This window comes from Anomaloglossus baeobatrachus, chromosome 4 (assembly GCF_048569485.1).
Source record: "Anomaloglossus baeobatrachus isolate aAnoBae1 chromosome 4, aAnoBae1.hap1, whole genome shotgun sequence".
In the NCBI taxonomy this organism is placed as follows: domain Eukaryota; kingdom Metazoa; phylum Chordata; class Amphibia; order Anura; family Aromobatidae; genus Anomaloglossus; species Anomaloglossus baeobatrachus.
Window position 1 is genome coordinate 520,838,658 of NC_134356.1, and position 25,035 is coordinate 520,863,692.

The window sequence follows — 25,035 nt, forward strand, 5'->3', positions numbered from 1 at the left end:
AACACTGCTGTCTAAGCAGCCGATCTTGATTACCTTGGCAAAGGATGGCATCCTCTCTCCTCCAACATCTCTCTCTATCAAACAGATATGGATGGCTTTCCTTATAGGTTAGGATGTCCAAGGGGAGCTGTGGATGAATTAGCGTCCCGTTACTTAGCACAATTCCCAGAATAAATTAATTAATTAATAAAGGCACTATACCTCTGTCTGAGGTTATCTGATACAGGTGCCAGAGAAGACAAAGTGCAGGTGAAATTCTGGCACCTATGCCACTGAACCATCCACCAATTAGGATGGGAACTTACCCTTTGTTGGAGGTTAAATAGGTTCTATAAAGAAGACACAACATGTTTTAGGATATCTGAGAGTTTACGCTGGACTTGCATATATCTTAGGGCAAACTGAACTCTGTATTGCACTTCCACGAGACCCTCAACTAGCCTTCTAAAATTCTCTTGTATCTAGACATCAGTCATTGCAGCCATCACCACTTCCCTGCCGTTCACTGTAGCCCAATGCCTTCATCCACAGAATACACCGTGTTCTATCTGGATCTTTCTTGGTTCATGAATGAAGCTCTTTTTTGTCTCAGACACTTCTTTAATTTAGTCATGTTGTTGCCAATCTTAAGGTATCTGCCTAGCCAAAGTCGTCTTTTTCCAAATTTGACTGGTCAAACTCTGGAATGGTTTCACTCTCACAGTTCATAGGTCACCCATGTCATTATCCTATGTACGCCGGTTACCCTGCCAGTCTTTCCGTTCCTCTCCCACAGCTTGCTTCTGCAGGGTTTTGCGCATGTCTGGTGTGATGGGACTGCCAGATGTCACAACCTGTAGTTTGGCCTTATCCCGTGGTTTCTTTGAGCACCTCCTTTATTCTTTTTGGAGTACAATCAATCGTGGAATGACATTCTTTCACCAGAGACACAACTTTCATCAGACACTACTCCGGTAATTTTGATTGCAGTATGGATTGTTGATAGGGCCCTTATATGGATAAATATGTAGGTCTTTACTAAGCAGGTCAAAATTTCTTGAATGGGGAGCGATGTCATCATACCTAATTTGGCTGTGGTAAAAAACAAACACTCTCTAAAGTCTGGATCCACGCTGGTTCAAAAGTACCCGAGTGCCAGGTCCGGGCAAGGCATTCTCAGGGAACTCTGAGTAATGAAAAAAAAAAGGAAAAATAAAGAAAAAAAGAATAAAGCAAGTGCGCTATACTTACTGAGTCTCCGGCATGGCTGTACACTGCTTCTGGATTGCTCATTCTACTTCCGGAGCTGCTTGTTAACGTTATGCATATGCAATGGTTTCCCCGCCCACCAGCAGTCTTGGCGTCTGTGATTGGTTGCAATCAGACAGCACCCCCACCTTGAGTGTCAGTGAGTCTGACTGCTTGCAATCACAGACTCTGTCTGCAGGTCATTGTAGATTGGTGTAAAAATAAATAAAAAATTGACTTAGGGTTTTCCCCATATTATGATACCCAGCATAGATAAAACATACGGCTACAGGCTGCAGCCCCCTGCCATGCGCGTTATCTCCGCTGTGTATTAACATAAGAGGAACAGCATGCAGCTTTTTTTTTAATTATTTGAATAAATAATTTAAAAAACCAGTAGACACAACATGTTTTATGATGTCTGAGAGTTTACGCTGGACTTGCATATATCTTAGGGCAAACTGAACTCTGTATTGCACTTCCACGAGACCCTCAACTAGCCTTCTAAAATTCTCTTGTATGGCCAAAGATAGAGAGGAAGTGGCATCAAGGTGTGAATGCTGTAAACCCTCTAATATGTGGTTTACATCAAGCAGTTTTGAATCCTTCTTTAGCATGTTGCGCAATGTCCCCAAATTTACTTCTCAGGACTTCCACATCCATAGTGTTCAGGCACCCACTTCCAACGCACCTCAGCCTAATCCCATGACTATTAAGTCTCTTCTCTCCTTGTATTTCCTGCATAGGGGCTCATCATTTCTAACCTTTTACCCCGACTTTACCTATCCTCTTGTCATGTTCATTTGGTTCCTCACAAACTACTTACATCGGTGGTTTATTCTGAAGTCCTCTATGTAAATTCGCCAGTTGTACAGGACAAATTTTGTTCCCGTGATGATCTTCCATGGGTTGACAGTTGAGGAGTTATGAGATCTGGAATTGATGGGTAGAAACATTGCAATAATTCAGATGTGATTTGACTGGTTGGAGACCTTTGGCTTCATACAGTACTAGAGATGAGCAGACTCGTGGAAGTTCGGTTTGGCAGGTGCAGCCAAAATTTAAATTATGATCGGTTTGAAACACAAACTTGATCTGGACCCCAATTGAAGTCACTAATTGAGCAGTCCGGGTCTCAGCCCACATGCAGCCAGCCATAAACAGATCACTTCTGGGGGCAGGTGGATGGAGTTTTTCAATTTTTTTTAAGATGCACACTACATCTAATCATGCAGTTTTTACCCCCAGTGTGAGCCAATCATACACTGAAAGCAGCTCATACTGGGCTGAACACCGAGCGTACCTGAGCAAAGCAATGCTTGTGCAAGTCGTGTTCATAAATAAAGCACCCAAACTCCGAATCCCTCCGAATCCAAACTGTTTTTTTTTTTACTGTATGTGTTTGGTACATACACCAGACATTTAAGCTCAGGTTCTCTCATCTCTATGAAGGACCCTTACCACTGTCACACATAAATGACCTCTACCCCTTAACTGGTACCACTAATCACTATCTCCAGCCTGTAGCGGTAGGTCTCAGGTTTGTATTTGGACACACTGTGTAAAAGACCAGCACTCTTCCCATCTGAAAAGGCCATTTAAATGGACCATCTACATCAGGGATGAGCAATTAATTTCCCCGAGGGGCCACATTTGAGACCGTGACTGGCGTTGAGGGCCGAACCAATAGGCTGAAATTAATTCTGCTCTATATTAATACTAACATATTAATTTAATTATTATTTTATTTTAATATTAACTGTATCACTTAATATTGAGCAGAATTAAGAACGGTATGCTGACATCCACCTATATACAGTATGAGCACAAATACAACCCTCTACATACAGGATGAGCCTCCACACAGCCCCATACATACATTATGAGCCTCTACATAACCTTCTTTATACAGTATGAGCCCACATGCAGCCCCCTATATACAGCTTGAGCTTCCACATATCTCCCTAAATACATGATGAGACCCAACATAGCCCCCTATATACAATATCAGCACCCACATGATCCCTTATATAAACTATGATCCCTCACATAGCCCCTCTATATACAATGTGAGCCCACACATAGCCCCTCTATATAGAATGTGAACACCCCCCATAGCCCCTTATATACAATGTGAGCCTCCACATAGCTCCTCTATATAGAGAATGAGTGCACATATAGCCTCTCTGTTTACATTTTGAGCTCCCACATAGTATCCTATATACAGAATGAGCCGACACATAACCCCTTTAAAATTAATGTGTGCCCCCACACAACCCCTTTATATTCACTGTGAGCCCCCACATAGCTCTTCTATAGACAGTGTGATTCCCCACATACTCCTTATTTATGCCACATTATGCCATTTTCCCATACACACACAAAAAAAACATTATTCTCACCTATCTTCCATTTCCTCGGTGTCCTCCTTTCTGCTTCTTGCAGCCCGCAGGGCCCATGATGATCGCAGCCCTATGCTTTCATTCAGATTTTTTATTTCCTCCGCCGCACACAGGAACACTGCAGATTGTTACCAATGGCAGCCGCCGACCAATCAGAGGCCAGCAGGTGATGTCATACAATGAAGTTGTAGCACCCACGGGGCAAGGGGTTAATTGTACTCGTCCCCAGGCTTGGTGATGTCGGGTCTGGGGGATGTCAAGGGTGGCCTTTGCCCGGTTTTGTGGCCTCGAGGTGTACAATAAAGAAGGGGGCAGGGTGATGTGGTGGAGGATTTGTCTTGTGCCGCCACCTGCAGTACGCGGCCAGGGATTAGCCGCCGCTGCTGTCGCTGTCCTCCGGAGCAGATGGTTGTAGCAGCAAAGGTGGTTCTGCTCACCATAAGTGGAGCAGGCCCTGGGGAGGATGATAGGGTGATAGTCTATGGTGTTGTACACTGGGGAGCGGGGCTGAGGACGCCGACAGTAACTGGACGACACAGGCTGGTAGTTTCCTTTATCTTTTACTGGTCGGTTGTTATAGTCCCAGGTTACAGTCCAATCCTGTATAAATATGTCCCCTTTTATTCAGAGTGTCCGCGCAACCCCCGGGTCCGGAGAACACCTCGATCCGTACCGTAGATCCGGATCCAAGCAGCACCGGCTGCTGGCACGGGGGCGGCACACCAGCCATAGAGGGTTGGTGCACTACAAATTTCCTTCTATGACCATACTACTTGTCTAAAATTCAATGACTGTGTTGAGTATCAAATGGGTCGCTTCTGGTGGAACGTAGTATTGGTTTTAATGGGGTGGGTATGGCCCTTGTATGTCCACCTGAACACCAATCAATTGGCCACAGTCATTTGCACTGTGGGGCCACAGATCGGAGTGTTTGTAAACAATGGGTGCAAGGTCTATGCTGTGCGAGACCTCTGTCCATTTGTGTTCGAGCACATTTACTGAACTTTGCATGCCAGAAAGGGTGGTCCCAGACACTGGTGCTATATGACCTATACCTTGGATTGTCTGTATCCCATCCAAATAATGCAGTTTGTCAAATCTAAGATCATTCTGTTTTTTGTCATTACATTGGTTCTGATCATGTTGTCAGAACTGGGGTAATACCACATTGGGATTCTGAAGAATATGTACTGTATTTGTCAATCTGGATGAATACTTCACCTCAATTCTGTGGGCTTTCATACCCTCCCTTGTTGGTAATCAAATCTGATCACCACACACTGAGGGCTATTAGAATTTAAATCGTGTTTCATATTGGTAATGGAGATTTCTGCATTAGTATCAAGCATAATTTGCATGTGCTGATCTTTAATTCTGGCTTTTATATGGGGTCTCTCAGATGAATCCAGTATGACATGGCATACTGACACCATATCTTTATGAATCCCTAATTAATGTCAACAAGACTCTCCATGGGTACCTGTAAGGTATATACTGCCACTTGTGGGTTCTCAAAGGTAGGTCTTTTTGTCGAATCTTTAGATTCCACACCCAGTATTCCATGAGCTGGGGCATTTATAGTGGCCATACGTTTTGGTGCCTGCCCTTGTAAATGTCCCTGATTCCTATATGCCTGTTCCCCCTCTGTGCTGGTGTGCCGCCCCTGTGACGCCCTGGGCAAGCCAGGGGTCACAGGTCACAACACCACCACACCCTACACCCCAGTTAGGAACACCAAGGCTAACCCAAAATCCTTGTTGCCTTCCTCCAGGGGCTGATGTTCACACCAGGGGGTGGGCCAGGCGGTTGGCTCTGCCCACCGAGGAGTACACAGCCCTGGAGGCGGGAGAAACCAGGCAGAACAGAGAACAGTCAGTGAAGTGAGAGAAGTGAAAGTAGAAGGAAGTGAAGTGGTAGTGGAGCAAAGGAGAGGAGCTTGTAAGAGGAGTAAAGAAGTAACAAGAAACAGTTAAGCAAGCCTGAAGTGAGTCCGGCTGTGTGCCCGGACAGTGACAGCAAGGTCAGCAGACGGCGGTGATAGTCTGGAGGGGGACTGCTCGGAGGTTGCTGGAAGGACCGCGGATGGGTAGTGGCCCGGCGGTCTGGAGCAGTATACAAAGAACAGTCAGCACCAGGGCAGGGGCCTTTCGGATCCCGGCAAGGCTAGGAGTCGCCATAATTTGCCAAATCCGTCAGTGAAGGGGACGTCTGTCTCCTAACAACCAAGTCCCGATTGAAGGCAACAGTCCAACCATTGAGGACAGACACCGCCACCGCCAGGGCACCAGTTTCTCAGGGCCAGCGCCTGCGGGCAAAGTAGGGCTCCTCCGGCCCATATCCAAGCCGGGGAGCGGGTTACCGGTGGGAACCCATCGCAACCATTGTCAACTTAGGTGCAGGACAGAGGGACCGTCACCTACTGGGGAAAGCAAGTGCAACCGTCCGTGGGAACCGTCTTTCCAGCCGTGTGTTTTACAGAGAACTGTGTCATCGTCTCAGGCTGAGTGAGTACCACAGTGCCGCAAGGCACAGCGCTGCCCCCGCGTCCCTGCGCCCACCAAGCCCTGCATCTCCCAACTCATCACTGGGCCCCGGGATCACCAACCCCTACCCACGGAGGGGCAACACAACAACTGGCTGCTCCATACCATCCTTCCTGGGATCCCCACACAGAGCAGCGGTGGTGTCAACAAATCACCACAACCGTGGGTGGCGTCACAGACAATAAACAATCCCCACACCCAAACAACCCCTTTCACTCACGGGCGAGGAGCGCCGCTCGAGTCCCCGGGATCCGGCCCGTCGCTCGAGCCACCGAGCAGTGGCAGCAGCAGGCCGCAGTACCAGCCGGACCCGAGCAGTAGGGAGAGCGCGGCGTCCCCTCCTCCGCCCGCGACAACTTGGCGTCACGAACAGGATCTTACCGCTCTGCCGTTGGGTAGAGGTGCGCCTTGTGACCGCCGGAAGTATCCAGCTGAAAAATTTCAGAAGTCGGCATCTTTGGCGCGAAAAGTTCCCGCTCGAGCGTCTTCTCGAGTAGCAGAGGCGCGAAGGCCAAAACCCCGCCCCAAGAGAGGAGGGGCCGGAAAGAAGCTAAGGGGGACGCGATGGCGGCTGGCTGCATGTGAGCGCAGCTATAAAAGCAGGGACGCCAGGACTCTGCAGTCACCCTGTTCCTGGAAGGCACGACTGCCGAGATGTCCGCTCCAATCAATAATAGCAAGACCCCCGCGCCCGGCACGGCGACGTGGTTGAGGGACCGGACCGTCCCGCTGAGTAATCGTCTGCAGGCCCATATGCAACTCCTCCTGGAGGAGTGGGAGACCGACATGGCGGACGTGGTGGCTGCTATGTGGAGACGCGAGGTAGAAGAGCATTTGGAGGAGCGGGTAAGCGACCCACGCCCCTGTATTCCTGAGGGATCGGCCATTGGAGCTGAGGGGCCCGGCCGGCTTCCGCTCACCCTGCCTCTCTCCCCGCTACCAGTGATAGCTGCTGCCGCCCCGCCATTAGGCCCGCTACCTGCCCAACCGGTAGCGATACCCTGCCCAGCCGCTCCGGCGGATCAGCCGGCCGCAGACGTCCGGGATGGCCCTAAAGTGCATCAAGGGGAACCGCTAGAACCGCGGCCCCTTAACAGCATGGTGCTAGAAGTCCCGGCAGTGACCGTGCCAGACCCTGAGCCTGGAACCGTGGCCTGGATGAAGGCCTGGGTGATGCAATTCCACCAGCGTCAGCAGGATCAGATCTTCCGGATGATGGAGCAGTGGACCAACGAGGTGGAGGAGCTGATTACAACTGCCCCGATGTACGGAGGGGAAATGGATGTAGCAGAGTCGACTGGTGACCCACGTCCCTATGTCTTACCAGGAACGGCCGCTGCGGCTGAGGGGGCCGGCCTAGTCTCGGCCTATGCATCCCCCTTGCCGTTACTTATGGGGCGCCTCAGTGTAAGCTCGCCTAATATGCTGCTCCGTGCTACAGCAGAAGGGTCTGAAATGCTGGATGCTGGAGGCCAGGAAGCTGCGACAGCTTGCGGCAACCCGCCTGACGCAGGAACAAGAGATGATGACTCCGGCCCCAGCCCCGGGGCCGCTGCTGAGTTTGAAGAGGCAAGTGAGCGTTCCCGCTATGTAGGAGACCCCGTGGTGTTCCATACCCCGCGTACCAGTGGAAATGGGTACCGGGTACCCCTGTCACAGCAGGCATGTCAGTGCATGTTTGATATGCTGGTGGCAGAGGATGGGTCCGCATCAGCAGAAGAATCTGAGTAAGGCAGCGGAGCACCGTTGCACAGTCCCCGTTGGGACCACCACTGAGTTGTTTGTGTTTGAAAGTTTGAAAGTTTAAAAATGAAATGATCACCGAAGTTTCATCAGATTGACTAACCGTGATTTGAAACCGGCCGTAGCCGGCACCGTTGTCCCCGTGGGGACCGTTTAAAAAGTTTTGCATGAGGAACTGCTCATGGACAAGCCCGTGAACTTGCAGGGCAACCACAGACGCTAGTGGCTTGTAAATAAGTTGTTTTACCGTTACAGTTTCCGCAGTTGCCGCCTCCGGAGAGGCAGGTTGGAGGGAGGGCCCTCAGCAGAGCAGGCTGGGGCCCAGCCACCACAGGAACCGGTGGCTACCCTCTGGAGGGGAAGGACAGATCCCGCTCGGGTGACTTGGTGCAGGACTTGGGTCAAGGGGTGCTGCCTGGGTTTTAGGGGCAGCATCAGGGCCAGGTTGCTTGGGTGGGAGAGAGCGGAAACCGTAACCATGAACCGTTAGCAACGTTTAAGCACTGAACCTCCCGATGTGGGATGATGTTATGATTTGTAAATATGTTACTGTTTACCTTTTACATATTTTTCAGAAAATAAAACCGGTGTTGGACGGGCAGCCCGCGGACGGTCTGCATTTTGCTAAGGGGGAATGTGACGCCCTGGGCAAGCCAGGGGTCACAGGTCACAACACCACCACACCCTACACCCCAGTTAGGAACACCAAGGCTAACCCAAAATCCTTGTTGCCTTCCTCCAGGGGCTGATGTTCACACCAGGGGGTGGGCCAGGCGGTTGGCTCCGCCCACCAAGGAGTACACAGCCCTGGAGGCGGGAGAAACCAGGCAGAACAGAGAACAGTCAGTGAAGTGAGGGAAGTGAAAGTAGAAGGAAGTGAAGTGGTAGTGGAGCAAAGGAGAGGAGCTTGTAAGAGGAGTAAAGAAGTAACAAGAAACAGTTAAGCAACCCTGAAGTGAGTCCGGCTGTGTGCCCGGACAGTGACAGCAAGGTCAGCAGACGGCGGTGATAGTCTGGAGGGGGACTGCTCGGAGGTTGCTGGAAGGACCGCGGACGGGTAGTGGCCCGGCGGTCTGGAGCAGTATACAAAGAACAGTCAGCACCAGGGCAGGGGCCTTTCGGATCCCGGCAAGGCTAGGAGTCGCCATAATTTGTCAAATCTGTCAGTGAAGGGGACGTCTGTCTCCTAACAACCAAGTCCCAATTGAAGGCAACAGTCCAACCATTGAGGAGAGACACCGCCACCGCCAGGGCACCAGTTTCTCAGGGCCAGCGCCTGCGGGCAAAGTAGGGCTCCTCCACCCCATATCCAAGCCGGGGAGCGGGTCACCGGTGGGAACCCATCGCAACCATTGTCAACTTAGGTGCAGGACAGAGGGACCGTCACCGTCACCTACTGGGGAAAGCAAGTGCAGCCGTCCGTGGGAACCGTCTTTCCAGCCGTGTGTTTTACCGAGAACTGTGTCATCGTCTCAGGCTGAGTGAGTACCACAGTGCCGCAAGGCACAGCGCTGCCCCCGCGTCCCTGCGCCCACCAAGCCCTGCATCTCCCAACTCATCACTGGGCCCCGGGATCACCAACCCCTACCCACGGAGGGGCAACACAACAACTGGCTGGTCCATACCATCCTTCCCGGGATCCCCACACAGAGCAGCGGTGGTGTCAACAAATCACCACAACCGTGGGTGGCGTCACGGACAATAAGCAATCCCCACACCCAAACAACCCCTTTCACTCACGGGCGAGGAGCGCCGCTTGAGTCCCCGGGATCCGGCCCATCGCTCGAGCCACCGAGCAGCGGCAGCAGCAGGCCGCAGTGCCAGCCGGACCCGAGCAGTAGGGAGAGTGCGGCGTCCCCTCCTTCGCCCGCGACAGCCCCCATGTCAGCAGCCGGACTGCTCGGATCCAGATCTGCGGTGGCTCGAGGGGTGTCTGGACCCGGGGGTCGTGCAGCCACTCAAATGAAAGGGGTATTTACAGGGAATTGTGCTTAGAGTGCGTGATGCCACCCGTGGTGTGTGGTAATGTGGAGCACCACCGCTGCAGTTGGGAGTATCCGGAGGCGATGGAGCAGGGCAGCTGGATCTTAGAACCCTCCACGGGTAGGGGGAATGCCCCGGGACTCGGCGATGGTGTTTGGGGAGTGCCGTGGGGAGTGAAGAGGGTCACTTGCGTACTCACTCAGTCCATAAAGCTGACACCGACAACTGGATAAACCAAAGTTCTGGACACCGCTGCCGCTGAGGGGAGCTAGGTCGGGTCCCGTCCCCAATGGTGCTGCCTGGTGATCTGTTACCTTCCTCCTGGCACTAAGTTCACTTCTTTGTTGGTCCCAGTAGTATGGAACTAGTCGGGTCCTGCTCCCCAATATGGCTAACTGTGGGAGCTTGCTCTCAGGGTTCACGCTTGGAATTTTCTGGACCGTTTTAGTGGAAAGTCCTATCCCCCTCTTTGCACTAGTACCCCAATTTTGGAGTGGGTGGAGAGCGGATCTTGAAGGCTCCGTTCTCGTTGGGTAAATTGTCAGATTGCCTGAAGCTTCTCCCTGACCTAGGGTCCACGTACCCCGTCGTGTCCTGGTCCCAGCCCGCTGATGGTGCAAACCCGCCGGCTGTCCTCCTCGACAGTTCCGTGCCCTTTGCCACGATCCCCTGCAAACGGGGGTCTAGCTCCTACTAGGCCCAGACCACCGTCTGCTACCTAGATGCTTCCAAGGATCCCGGCTCCTGACCTCCTCTCTCCTTCGCTTCCAACACTTCACTCTTACTCCTGACACTCCTGACCTCCCCTTAACCAACCCCCCAAGTGGCCGACCCTAATCCACTCAGGCCGTCCACTGGTGTGTCTGGTGGGTGTGGTGCAGAATGATCTTTTAAAAACAGTCACAAACAATCCCACACCGTGAACACATAACCCGATAGTACCAGGACCACAAAGAGCGTTAGTCAAATATAGATACTTGAATAAAGATATTTCATTGGGATAATAAACCAATATTCATTAATAATAGATTCTAGGAGGACCCTCGCTAGTTCTCTCCGCTACCTAGCAATGGAGATATAACTGATGTTACACGCACCCTAAATGTAAATTAGTGCCCCCATTCCTCGGCGGCTGTCCCTCGGTATCTATCCCTATATCTCCCTTCTTATTGATCAGGATACATAGGATGATAAATATGATACCAGAAAAAAATAGTACTTATCTCAGACGTTTTCAAGAGAACACCTCCATTCTACTTATTCTCTCCAATATTCAAAAATTCCTACGCTCTCCATAGTCCTTATTCAAATCAGTAATACATATCAAAGTCTCAGGCTCAACGCATTTCTCCCTACTTATATATAGGGTTCATCAGGAGACAGTTACGGCTCAATCGCCACAACAAAATTTCAGCTGCACATGTAGCAGCACATGCCTCTCTGGGACGATGCCTATGACTGTTTATCATAGGCATCGTCCCAGAGAGGCATGTGCTGCTACATGTGCAGTTGAAATTTTGTTGTGGCGATTGAGCCGTAACTGTCTCCTGATGAACCCTATATATAAGTAGGGAGAAATGCGTTGAGCCTGAGACTTTGATATGTATTACTGATTTGGATAAGGACTATGGAGAGCGTGGGAATTTTTGAATATTGGAGAGAATAAGTAGAATGGAGGTGTTCTCTTGAAAACGTCTGAGATAAGTACTATTTTTTTCTGGTATCATATTTATCATCCTATGTATCCTGATCAATAAGGAGGGAGATATAGGGATAGATACCGAGGAACAGCCGCCGAGGAATGGGGGCACTAATTTACATTTAGGGTGCGTGTAACATCAGTTATATCTCCATTGCTAGGTAGCGGAGAGAACTAGCGAGGGTCCTCCTAGAATCTATTATTAATGAATATTGGTTTATTATCCCAATGAAATATCTTTATTCAAGTATCTATATTTGACTAACGCTCTTTGTGGTCCTGGTCCTATCGGGTTATGTGTTCACAGTGTGGGATTGTTTGTGACTTTGTTTTTAAAAGAATCTGAAATAAAGGTGTGCTTTTATATATAGGAATTTAGGTAGTCCCTGGATAAAAATTGATTTAACTACCTATGAATACCTATATGATTTTCTTTTTCTGGTTGTTATACTGTGGTGCAGAGTGTACCTAGGACTTTATTAGCTGTTGTAGGCAACACCATGTAGTTAGGGACCCTAAACTAAGGAGGAGGTGGATATTGCACAGAAGAGCAAATTGTACAATACCCTGTGATGACCTGATAGTCCAGGGGCGTCACACTGCCATAATTAGGTTTCCTCTTGAAGGCATTATTATTTCCATTGTTCGGGTTTTGTACCCATTGAGGACAATTTCTATTCATGTGTCCGTTTTGCAAACACAGAAAACAGTGAATGCTCCCTGTCTTTTCCAGTGGTGGAGCTGTAGGTGTACACGTTCATCTTGCGATTTAACATGTATAGACACATTCTCCCATTCCTACTTTAACATGCTTTTTAATGTGCAGTAAATCTTTTCTATACTGCTCAATAATTATGGCTGCGTCAATGAAATATGGCTCCCTCGCTGCACTTAACCTGATTGTAGTGTCAAGGTATGGGAATTTTTCTACAAACATGCGAATCATGTTTTGTGGAATACCGATACATTGATCCTTTGTGACCTTTCTGTAGGCCTCTGAAACACGTACGTGAAAATCACGCACGTGCCGCGAGACACGTATTTTCCCTGCGTGTTGCGTTTCGTAAGTACGTGTCTCCGGTACGTGCGGGCCACATGTGTTCTACATGTGCTATCCGTGATAACACACGGAGAACCGGTAATTTGCTTACTCACGTGGTCCATGCTGCTGTCCAGGGTGCTGATCTTCGGTCTCCAGCCCTGCCGACTCCCCACTACTGCTGCTTCCGGCCGCAGTGAAGTGAATATTAAAGGAGCACATTGAGCGGCGGTCGGCAGCAAGTGACAGCAGTGGCAGAGACAGGAGGGCTGGAAAAGGTGAGTAAAGATTTGTTATTTTTTCTCTGACATGTGAGTTTTCTCCGGCGCGTGTCACACGGGACCGCATCCACACTACATCCGTGTGGTACGGGTGCGGGCCGTGTGACACCCGTGATGCCGGAGAAAAACTGACATGTCAGCGTGAGAAACACACGGACACACATAAGTACGGAACAGACACACGCTCCGTTACAAAATACTTACGTGTGTCCATACCATTAGGAATACATAGGTCCACGTGTGTACGTGTCTCCGGTACGTTAGAAAATTGTCAAACACGTACTGGAGACACGAACATGTGACAGAGGCCGTAGATAGCTTCAAACTGACTACACAGAGACAAAGTCTCATTGCCTATAATTGGCTTGAACTTTGTCAAGATTTCTGGAGTAACATCCCAGTGGCCCGTTGCCAGTCTGATGAGTAAGGAAAGGGGTTCTTCCTTATCATGAAACTTCCAAGTCCTGGGTTCTGTTCTCCCATTGCCTCATACCTTTGATTCAAAGTGCAGAAGTGCCAAAGTGTAAACTAATTATTCTCAGATCTATCTAACACACAGCAAAAATAAAGATGCTCACCCATAACAGATCAATGTCCAATAGCATAGGCCGGTGGTGAAATGAAATCCCAACTCCTGGACTCTCGTTTCATGTAAGCTTCCTCAGCGGGTGGGGGAGCAGTGAATTTTTCCATAAACATGCAAATCATGCTTTATGGAATACCGATACGTTGATCAATTGTGACCTTATTGTACATAGATACAAACCGACTACACAGAGACAAAGACTCATTGTGTATAGTTGTCTTTAACGTTGTCAGGATTTCTGGAGTAATGTCCCAGTGGCCCATTGCCAGTCTTATAAATAAGGAAAGGCGTTCTTCCTCATCATGAAACTTCTCATTCCTGGGTTCCTTTATCCCTGTGGCCTCATACCTTTGATTAGGATATGTAGACAACCACAATTTGAATAACTCCAATCAATATTTAAGCACCACAGAATTTTTATTGTAATGATCCTCAAAGATATGACATGAAGTAAACAGATCTACATCATAATCATATTTCCGTTCTCCTAGTAGATCCATAACAGGAAATTTCTCCTTTCCATACTGTTACCGGTATGGTTAAGATAAAATTACTTTGGCCTTTCTGGAGAATTTGGCAAATTGGAAGTGATGTGGTACGTTTCCCACCTACTTCCTTATCCCCAATTCTTTTCCTAATCCTAGAAGCTGCTACATCTGTACTCCTTCAGTGTTGGAGTGAACTGTAGTGACCGTTCCACTTGATGTCTGTAGCTTCGGATCTCTGATCCTTTAAAGACGCAGACACAGTTGCTGCTGTCTCCTCCTGTCCTTCTCCCGAAGCACAAACCTGTTTCATGGGCAAGGGCAACATGCTATTCGGACGAGGTCATGACTGATTAGAGATGAGCTGTTGAAAATCCGCAATGGTTGGCGTCTTTGCAACCAGATATTCTCCAAGTGTAGTAACCACCATATCCGTTGATATGCTCTGTCCTTAAACGGACTGATCTCAGTGACAGTCGAAGGAGCCCTCTGTCCATGTCAGAATAATAACTCTCTTTTTCCGAGAGTCTAGATTCCAACACATAGATTTCCCTGCCCATCTTGGCTGTACACTAGGCTCTTTCTTGCAGCTGTGTTTCCAGTGTGTGTATTTGTTTGATGTTCTCCACACTACAATGTCAGTGGAAGCTATCCAGCATGGAAACTTCTATGTCTTTCTTGTGTTAGCCAGTATTTCCATGTGTTCTGGCCTGTAAATGCTGTCCTCAAAGGTATTTGCCCAGCATTTGGAATCATTTGTATGTTTTATGTAAAATGCTTCTATTGATGCATAATTTGTCATGTGCATATGCCTAGTCCAGCAAAGCAGTCTAGAGCACCTGTATGTGGTGCAAAGTATGGGGTTAAATGCGCTATTTTTTCACAGTTATTTCAGTGTATAAAAGTTTATACTCACTCATTTGGTTGTAAGGAGGTGGTCCGCTGGCATGTTCAGCCTGAAGACTTTGATTCAATTATTGTATTGTAGCATTGTTATGTACCTGCTATGTGGCCTGTAGTGTTAATTGCCATTGTGGCGCCCTGGACAAGCCAGGTCGTCACAGAACTACACCAACACACCCCACACCCCAGCTAGGCACACCGAAGTCAAACACAAAATCCTTGTTGCCTTCCTCCAGGGGCTGATGTCCACACCAGGGGGTGGGCCAGGCGGTTTGCCCCGCCCACCGAGGAGTTCACAGTCCTGGAGGCGGGAAAAGGAGTAAGTTTTAGTTTTAGTTTAGTTTGGAGAGGAGTTGGAGTGAGGAAGTGGTAGTAGAGGAGACTGACCGTGTCCGGGTGTGTGGCTCGGGCACTCAGCAAGGTTGGCAGACGGTGGTGACCGTCTGCAGGAGAGACTAATTGGAGCGAACCGTAAGGACCGTGGACGGACGGTGGCCCGGCGGTACCGGATCGGAGAGCAAAGAGAAGCCAGCACCATTCGGCAGGGCTTACGGACCCCGACCAGGCTAGGAGTCGCCGTAAAACTGGTCAAATCCGTTAGCGAAGGGAACCTCCGGGGTTTCCCAGCAGTCAAGACCCGATTGAAGGCAACAGCTCACACCGTAGAGGGAAACACAGTCACCGCCAAGGCTACAGTTCCCAGGGCCAGAGCCTGCGGGCAGAAGGGGCTCCTTCAGCACCCATCCAAGCTGGGGAGTGGGTTACCGGTGGGAAGCCATTGGAACCGTAACACAACACAGGTGAAGGGAAAGGCAGTCACCATCAACCTGCCAGGAGGAGAAACACCGCAGCCGTCTGTGGGACCCGTCCATCCAGCCGTTTGTTTTACCGGAGACTTTGCATTCGTCATTGGCTGAGTAAGTACCACCGTGCCGTGCGGCACAGCGCTGCTCCCGCGACCCTGCATCTCACCAGGCCCCATAACCCGCCTGCCATACATCCCTACCTCCCTCACCGGGCCCCGGGACAACCAACCCCCCTACCCACGGAGGGAAGAACCAACATCCAAGCTGCTCCCTGTCATCGCTCCCGGGATCCCCGTCCAGAGCAGCGGTGGTGTCACCAATCTCACCACAAACCGTGGGTGGCGTCACGGACAATATCCCTAAACCCAAACCACCCCCTTTCACTCACGGGCGAGGAACGCCGCTCGAGTCACCGGGATCCGGCCCACCACTCGAGCCACCACCGAGCAGCAGCAGCGGCCGGACCCGAGCAGTGGGTGAGCGCAGCGTCCCCTCCTCCGCCCGCGACAACTTGGCGTCACGAACAGGATCTTACCGCTCTGCCGTCTGGTAGAGGTGCGTCTTGTGACCGCCGGAGGTGTCCGGCCGAAAATTTTGAGAAGCCGCCATTTTGGGCGCGAAAAGTCCCCGCTCGAGCGTCTCCTCGAGAAGTGGAGGCGCGAAAATCAAAACCCCGCCCCTGTAGAGGAGGAGCCGGAAAAAAGACTAAGGGGGACGGATGGCGTCTGGCCGCATGTAGTCCGCGGCTATAGAAGTAGGGACGCCAGGACTCTGCAGCGATACTGGGTTCCTGGAAAACCTCATTGCCGAGATGCACAGTCCAACTACCAACAGTGAAGCCCCCGCACCCGGCACAGCGGCGTGGGTGAGGGACCGGACCGCCCCGCTGAGTGACCGTCTGCAGGCCCACATGCAGCTCCTCTTGGAGGAGTGGGAGACCGACATGGTGGACGTGGTGGCTGCTATGCGGAGACGCGAGGTAGAGGAGGATTTGAAGGAGCGGGTAAGAGACCCAATCCCTTGTATTCCTGAGGGATCGGCCACTGCGGCTGGGGGCCCGGCCTGCACCCGCTCACTCTGCCTCCTCTCCCGCTACCCGTGTTAGCTGCTGCCGCCCCGCCACTAGGCCCGCTACCCGTCCAACCGGTAGCGATACCCTGCCAATCCGCCCCGGCGGACCGACCGGCTGCAGACGCTCAGGGCCGCCCTGAACCACTCCTGTGGGAGCCGACGAGACTGCGGCCCCTTATCGAAGATGTATCAGAGGCCCCGGCCAGGATGGCACCAGGCGCTGTGCCCGAGCCCAGGACCGTGATGTGGATGAAGGCCAGAGTAATTGAGTTCAACCAACGCCAGCAGAATCAGATATACCTCATGATGGAGCAGTGACCAATGAGGTGGAAATGCTGGTTGCGACTGACCCAATGTATGGGATGGGAGCAGATGTAACGGAGCCGATGGGTGACCCACGTCCCCATGTCCTACCAGGACCGGCCACTGCGGCTGGGGGGCCTGGCCCAGTCTCGGCCCGCGCATCGTCCCTGCCATTACTTATGGGACACCTCAGTGTTGGCCAACCTGACCTGCTACCCCGTGTTACCACAGTAGAATCTGACGTCCTGGATGTCGGAGGCCTGGAGGCTGCGGCAGCTGGCGGCAACCCGCCTGGCGCAGAGACAAGTGATAGTGACTCCGGCTCCGAGGCCACCTCTGAATTCGAGAAGGCAAGTGAGCGTCTCTGCTATGAGGGAGAGCCAGTGGTCTATTACACACCGCGCACCGGTGGGAACGGATACCGGGCACCCCTCTCCCAGCAGGCCTGTCACTGCATGTTCGATATGTTGGTGGCAGAGGATGAGGCCACCTCAGCAGAAGGTGAGCAGTGAGGGCAGCGGAGCTCCGCTGCAAGTTGTCCCCATTGGGACCATCAGTGTTAAAAAGCTTTTGAATGATAAGTGAAAATAATCAACCGAAGAAGTTCATCTGATTTACAATCGTGATTAAACCGGCCGTTGCCGGCAACTGTTGTCCCCGTGAGGACTGTCTGTAATCCTTGTGTAAGGAACTGCTTACGGACAAGCCCGAGAACTTGCAAGGCAACCACGAACTTGTGGTATGTAAATAAAAATGTTGGGCTTGAAACCGTGACCGCCTCCGGAGAGGCTGATTTGGAGGATGGGCCTGGAGGAAAGGGATGGCCCAGGCCCGCCACTACCGTAACCGGTGGCGATCCTCCGGGGGTTCAGGGGTCCCCATGGACGCGGGTCCCCTGAAAGAGACAGAACCCACTCAGGCAACTTGGTGCTGGACTGGGTTCAAGGGGCGCTACCCATTTGCTTAGGGGCAGCATCAGGGACAGGTTGCTTGGGTGGGAGAAGAGCGGAAGCCGTAACCGTTATTTATTAAAAATGTTGGTAACGTTTAAGAAATATTCCTCCCGATGTGGGAAGATTGAAAAATGCTTGTTTTACATGTTTTACTGTTTTTTACTCTTTTGCAGTTAAACAAAAATAAAACCGGTGATGGACGGGCAGCCCGCGGACGGTCTGCGGACAAGCCAGGTCGCCACAGAACTACACCAACACACCCCACACCCCGGCTAGGCACACCGAAGTCAAACACAAAATCCTTGTTGCCTTCCTCCAGGGGCTGATGTCCACACCAGGGGGTGGGCCAGGCGGTTGGCCCCACCCACCGAGGAGTTCACAGTCCTGGAGGCGGGAAAAGGAGTCAGTTTTAGTTTTAGTTTAGTTTGGAGAGGAGTTGGAGTGAGGAAGTGGTAGTAGAGGAGACTGACCGTGTCCGGGTGTGTGGCCCGGGCACTCAGCAAGGTTGGCAGACAGTGGTGACCGTCTGCAGGAGAGGCTAATTGGAGCGAACCGTAAGGACCGTGGACGGGCGGTGGCCCGGCGGTACCGGATCGGAGAGCAAAGAGAAGCCAGCACCATTCGGCAGGGCTTACGGACCCCGACCAGGCTAGGAGTCGCCGTTAAACTGGTCAAATCCGTTAGCGAAGGGAACCTCCGGGGTTTCCCAGCAGTCAAGACCCGATTGAAGGCAACAGCTCACACCGTAGAGGGAAACACAGTCACCGCCAAGGCTACAGTTCCCAGGGCCAGAGTCTGCGGGCAGAAGGGGCTCCTTCAGCACCCATCCAAGCTGGGGAGTGGGTTACCGGTGGGAAGCCATTGGAACCGTAACACAACACAGGTGCAGGGAAAGGCAGTCACCATCAACCTGCCGGGAGGAGAAACACTGCAGCCGTCTGTGGGACCCGTCCATCCAGCCGTTTGTTTTACCGGAGACTTTGCATTCGTCATTGGCTGAGTGAGTACCACCGTGCCGTGCGGCACAGCGCTGCCCCCGCGACCCTGCATCTCACCAGGCCCCGTAACCCGCCTGCCATACATCCCTACCTCCCTCACCGGGCCCCGGGACAACCAACCCACCTACCCACGGAGGGAAGAACCAACATCCAAGCTGCTCCCTGTCATCGCTCCCGGGATCCCCGTCCAGAGCAGCGGTGGTGTCACCAATCTCACCACAAACCGTGGGTGGCGTCACGGACAATATCCCTAAACCCAAACCACCCCCTTTCACTCACGGGCGAGGAACGCCGCTCGAGTCCCCGGGATTCGGCCCACCGCTCGAGCCACCACAGAGCAGCAGCAGCAGCAGCGGCCGGACCCGAGCAGTGGGTGAGCGCAGTGTCCCCTCCTCCGCCCGCGACACCAGCTACAAGAGGTCACTGTTTTCCTTTTCATATGTTGCAATTCCTTTGTGGGTTGTAGGACCCTGTATTCAGGGGCAGGGCTGGCTCCAGGTTTTTGTAGGCCCTGGGCGAAAGAATCTCAGTGGGCCACATGCACACGCAGACACACACATACACAGATACGTATATATACAGATACATGTACAGATATATGTTTGTACATATTTAAAGAAAAATAAAGAAAAACATATATAAACAAACATAAATCTATACAATTCTGTTGCTGGGTACATCTGGACTCCTGCAGTCAGCGGCTGCTGCTAGAGCAAAGTATCTCTTTGTCTTTTGTTCTGGCAACCTGTAGTCATCACCTGACATGGTAATTAACCATGACAGCAAATGGGCTTTTATCAGCAGATAGACATTGTCCATCTGCTTTGATATGCCGAGACTAAACTTCTTGGTTCCAAGCATATCTCATCAGTGGGGCCTATATGGGGGAGGAGGAATATCAGAGGGAACATTTTTATACACATATTTACTTTCCTCTACATGTAAAATATGTGCATTTTGCCATTATTTGCTTTTTTTACTTGCGTTTTTTTTTTTATGGGTATTTACTTGGGTTCTTTCCTCCATTCATTTGAATGTTTGAAAAATGTTGCAAAAATGCTGCCAGAATTGACATACTGCAGGTTTCAAAAATCGCTTTTATGATATGTGCCACACGTTCAGTGTGTGCAGCAGAAAAATCTTTTGCAAATATATCAGTGTTGGCAGGAAAAATACTTCATAAAAAAACGCATGTTTTTGCCGTGTTTCTAATGGTTTTTTTTCTTCTATTGATTTGAATGGGTGAAAAACACTGCAAAAAGGTGAAAGAATTGACATTCTGATTGGAAACTGCTTCAAATCTACAAGTTAAAAATAAGCAGAGTACACATGAAATTTCAGAAGTTCAATTAACTTTTCTGGTAATGTAAAATGCGGTTTACTTTTCTGGTAATGTAAAATGGAGCTTGTTGGTTACACTACTTATCCTGCAGACAGTAGCATGGAACTTGTTGGTTACACTACTTATCCTGCAGACAGTAGCATGGAACTTGGTGGTTACACTACTTATCCTGCAGACAGTAGCATGGAACTTGGTGGTTACACTACTTATCCTGCAGACAGTAGCATGGAACTTGGTGGTTACACTACTTATCCTGCAGACAGTAGCATGGAACTTGGTGGTTACACTACTTATCCTGCAGACAGTAGCATGGAGCTTAGTGATTACACTACGAATCCTGCAAACAGTACCATGGAGCTTGGTGGTTATGAGTCGCCCCAGCCACGGCGGTCGCCTCAAAGACACTGCTCCACCTCCAGGGACGCCGCAGGGACTTCTATTAGGGATCTTCTCTGGCAACAGGTATGTCAGGTTATTTGCTTCTGAGTCGTGACGCCACTCTTGGTTTGCGGTCAGGTTATGGGTGACCGCCACTGCAGTTTAACGAGTGTCTGGAGCTGATGGTGTCTGCAGTCAGTTGGTGTGGCCTCCCGAGAGTGAGGCTGGCTCCAGGGGCTCGGGTGTATGTGCATAGAACTACAGGTCGCAGAATAACTCAGTCTCGGTCCCGAAGTGTCTTGCAACTGGTTTTTACTCATTTTCAAGTGATTCAAGTGGTACCCAGGCGATGCTGAGATACACCAACAGAGAACCAGGTATCCTTCAGGCTGGTATAAGGGTAACTGCTGACTCGCCTTCCTAGCACTTCTTGTTTCGGACAATTCCTGTCTTAAAGTATCGTGGGATTCATCCAGGGAAGTTGCAACTGCCTTTTCTCCCCTCTCTGGCCCGTTTTCTGGCAGCATGGACCAAGGTGGATAGCTCAGGCTCCATCCTCCTTATGGGCCCCTTCGTTGCTGCTGATGCTCGGACTCTGTGTTGGTTGGTGTGGGACTTGTTGTGCACCCCACCGGCAGGTTTAGCAGACCACTTAATGGATGTCTGGCTCTAGGGACCTGTTCCCCGTGCGTGCCTAGCCCTCCAGAAGTCTCCGTACATGACTAGCTGACTTCCTCAGCGTCTTTCTGTCCAACTTCTGGTGATTGTTCTCCCTCGCCAACAGCCACTACACATGCAGGGTCTGACTAGCGTGTCCGCTCTCCTGCGTCTCCACTTCAGACTCAGCTTGCTTCTCTCCTACTCCTTTTCTGACTGCCACTGCAACTTAGTTCCCAGCCTCCCTACCGTACCACTAGCTGAGATGTGGAGGCCATGCCTCCTCCTGGATCTGCCCAGGGGTCCCCTTTAAGGTGTGTGTGAGACCTGGTTACTATGTGTCTGTGCGTACACACCCTATTCAGCCTTTGGGATTACCTGTTTGCACTCACCCAGCATGGGTGCAGTACTCAGTGGTGCCTGACCAGGTTATGGGCGCCACATTTACACTACTCTTGCAAACAGTAGCATGGAGCTTGGTGGTTACACTACTCCTGCAGACAGTAGCAGGGTAGTCCATAATTCCTCTCGCAGAAAGTTTGTAAAGTATCTATGCAGGGGAGAACAGTATTTGGAAACACACACCAGGAATGGCATAACTTGAAGCTCATAGGCCGAAATGTAAAAGCTCCAAAGTAGCAACCAATTATTGCAAGGCTTTAATACAATTAGTCTTTTCATATAGGCCAAGGGAACATTTTGGGCCCCCTTGGCTCCAGGTCCCGGGTGCAATTGTAACCCCTTCACCTATTGTAGTTACACCTCTTTACACCACTGGGTCTCCCAGTACAGGCCATTCCTCATCCGTCTTCTGCCATAGTTACCTCACTATCTCAGGAAATATAACCACTTTGCATACAAGCCACAGTCTATCACAGGTCATGCTATGTCGCCACAGGTTTTTTGGGGGTAAACAATCTGTCACTGTCAGTAGCTGCAGGTCACTGTAGGGAGCCACGCACAGTTCATGGATAGGGTCAGGTACTGTGTTTCTCAACTCAATAATTTCAGTAACCATTCCATTCTCTGACTCTCCCTTGTAGCTGAGCTCCATCGCACGCTAATCTATATGGATGACTGCTCAGGCTTAATATAACCAGGAGAAATAAAGTGTCACTTAAGCCAGCCTAGATCTGATTCCAGCTTCAGAATTCAGTGTTCTGGGCCACCATATAAAATGTCTTATATCCCCACTTCCTCCATTACTTTTAGGATTAAAAAAGTCCCAAAAGCTTATTAAACACTGCCATGGTTACAGACAAAACACAAAAGTATAAACTGTAAAATATATAAAATATTCTACTGCTTTTTTTCTGTCTTTCAGATGACAAACTGTTGAGAAAGAAAATTCTGAGGCCAGGTCGTGGTGAAGACTCGGTACCACTCCCTGGGCAACAAGTGACTGTCTACCTTATGGGAATTTTGGAAGATGGAAGTCTGGTGGAAAAAGATCCCAAACTGTCCTTTGTTCTGGATGAAGGTGATGTTATACAGGTGAAGACATTTTAAATTAAAAAACGTCTGTTTAGAACCAAGCTATGACTAGATCTGTATACGCACAGGGAATGAAATCCAGACACACCCAATTTATCGATAATATGGTACAGGGGTTGTACTGATAAGAGGTTGCCCACTACTCAATGCTATTTTCCCCCCTGTAAAGTAAAAAAATAAATAAAAAAATGCACCACTGCTGTTTCTGTGATGTCGGCGCAGGTCTCTCAGCATTCGCCTGACATTATTATACTACGTGAGTGCTGCAGCTATCAGCAGCTGCACTTCCCGGACCCTCGGACAAAACTCAAATGTCCAATGTAAGTGTGGGCTGCTGATTGGCTGCAGTGGTCACATGGCAGAAACATATCACACAAACTTAGGGCACCATCATTGCTGGTACAGGAGATGAGTATAAGGGTTTTTTTTATTTTACATGGGCTATTACATCATTTAAGAACGACTTGTCCAAAAAAGTATCCTGTATTTTTTATGTCAAAAATATATTTCTTCAATATGATTTTATTACTATTAGACATATGAAACGCTGATAAACAGGTCAATGTGAACTGAGCTTAAGTGAGCTTAATTTAGAGACTTTGATTATTGGATTATATAGTTTTGGTCACTCATCCCCAAAATTACCTGGTGTCTGCATTTCCTGGTATACATGGTTTGTCTCAAAAGGATGTCTTCTCAGGTGGGGGACAGTGGTTATCATTAGCAGCTGGAGAACCTCTAAGACCACTTGCACATATTCAGTATTTGGTCATTATATAAGGCCTCCTTCACACGTCAGTGATTCTGGTACGTATGTTGCAGTTTTTATATGTACCAGAATCGCGGACATACGCAGACCCATTAAAAATTAAAGGGTCTGCGAACACATCAGTGATTTCTTACTGACGTGTTTCCATGCGGTGTACATGCGTGTCCATGAGCTCCGCACGGAGACAAGTCTGTTTTTTTCTGGAATCAGTGATATCCCACCGACAACACTATAGTGTGATCTGTTAAACACGTACAAGAAAAATCACGTACATTTAAAATAAAAAGCTTTTTAAACTCACCTGTCTCCAGCGATGCGGTCTTCAGCCTCTGCTGCCTCCTCCTTCCAGGCCAGCTATTTATGCTCATGGATATGCACTGCACAGTCGACCCGGAAGTAGCTGCAGCGGTCACACAGCGGCGACCGGACACAGCATCGCGGGAGACTTCAGCACTACGGAGAACAGGAGCGGGGACAGGTGAGTATAAGTGCCTGATCTCTGTGTATTATCACAGATAGCACACAGAGATCACACGTGTGCCCAAATCATAGCACATGGAGGAACATACGTACCTTTAACACGTCAGTGAAAAACGTCTGTGTTTTTCACTGACGTGTGAAAGAGGCCTAACTCAGTATTTATAAGCCAAAACCAGGAGTGAAATAATAAGCGGAAAAGTATAATAGAAACACGTCACTACTTATGTATTTTTTACCCACTCCTGTTTTTGGCTTAGAAATACTGAGGTAAAAGAAACTCACCAAATACTCAACGTGTGCATGTCGCCTAAAATTTCTAATCTCTAAATAACTTCTTTTTCTCAATACCTGTACCTGTCACCTACTTTTCATTAGCACACTGTGCTTATACATTGTGTACTTTCTCCATGCAGTTTAGCCTATTTCTCTTCATCCTCCATCTTGGATCCCATTGTTCTTACTTCAATACTCTGCCATCAGTGCCATGTCACACCAGCATAGCATGTGCAGATAAAGCCAGTCCCCTCTTTGTCTGCTGGGAATATATTGTGATTATCCTTTCTGCAATATTCATCTATATAAGCTAATATTTTTTTAAGTATACAAGGGAGGCTGTACTGTAATCTACATTAAAATTGTGTGACAGGAGCTGTGCATTCATCATCATTATCTGTGATAGGAGGTTCTGACTTCTAACTTCAGTGGCACAGTCCACGCAAGATCATAAAAGAGGCAGTTCATGTGACTGACATGGTGAACCCATAAAGCTAAGCAATTCGCAGGAGGACACAATTACATCAAACCTAGCTGAGGAGAATTATATAGTGACTTTTCAGTTGGAAATAGACAACTAAATAAGGTAATACTGGATTCTATGTATTGTAGGATTAGTT

At 49.6% G+C, this 25,035-nt stretch overlaps 1 protein-coding gene across 1 annotated transcript in view; it reads left to right on the plus strand.

Moving 5' to 3' along the window:
* Positions 1-25,035, plus strand: part of LOC142301770 (peptidyl-prolyl cis-trans isomerase FKBP8-like) — an 85,138-nt gene that overhangs the window by 14,099 nt on the left and 46,004 nt on the right. The window contains exon 2 of the mRNA XM_075342790.1: positions 22,724-22,893. Within this exon, the coding sequence (XP_075198905.1) occupies positions 22,724-22,893 (170 nt within the window). The remainder of the gene's footprint in view (positions 1-22,723; positions 22,894-25,035) is intronic.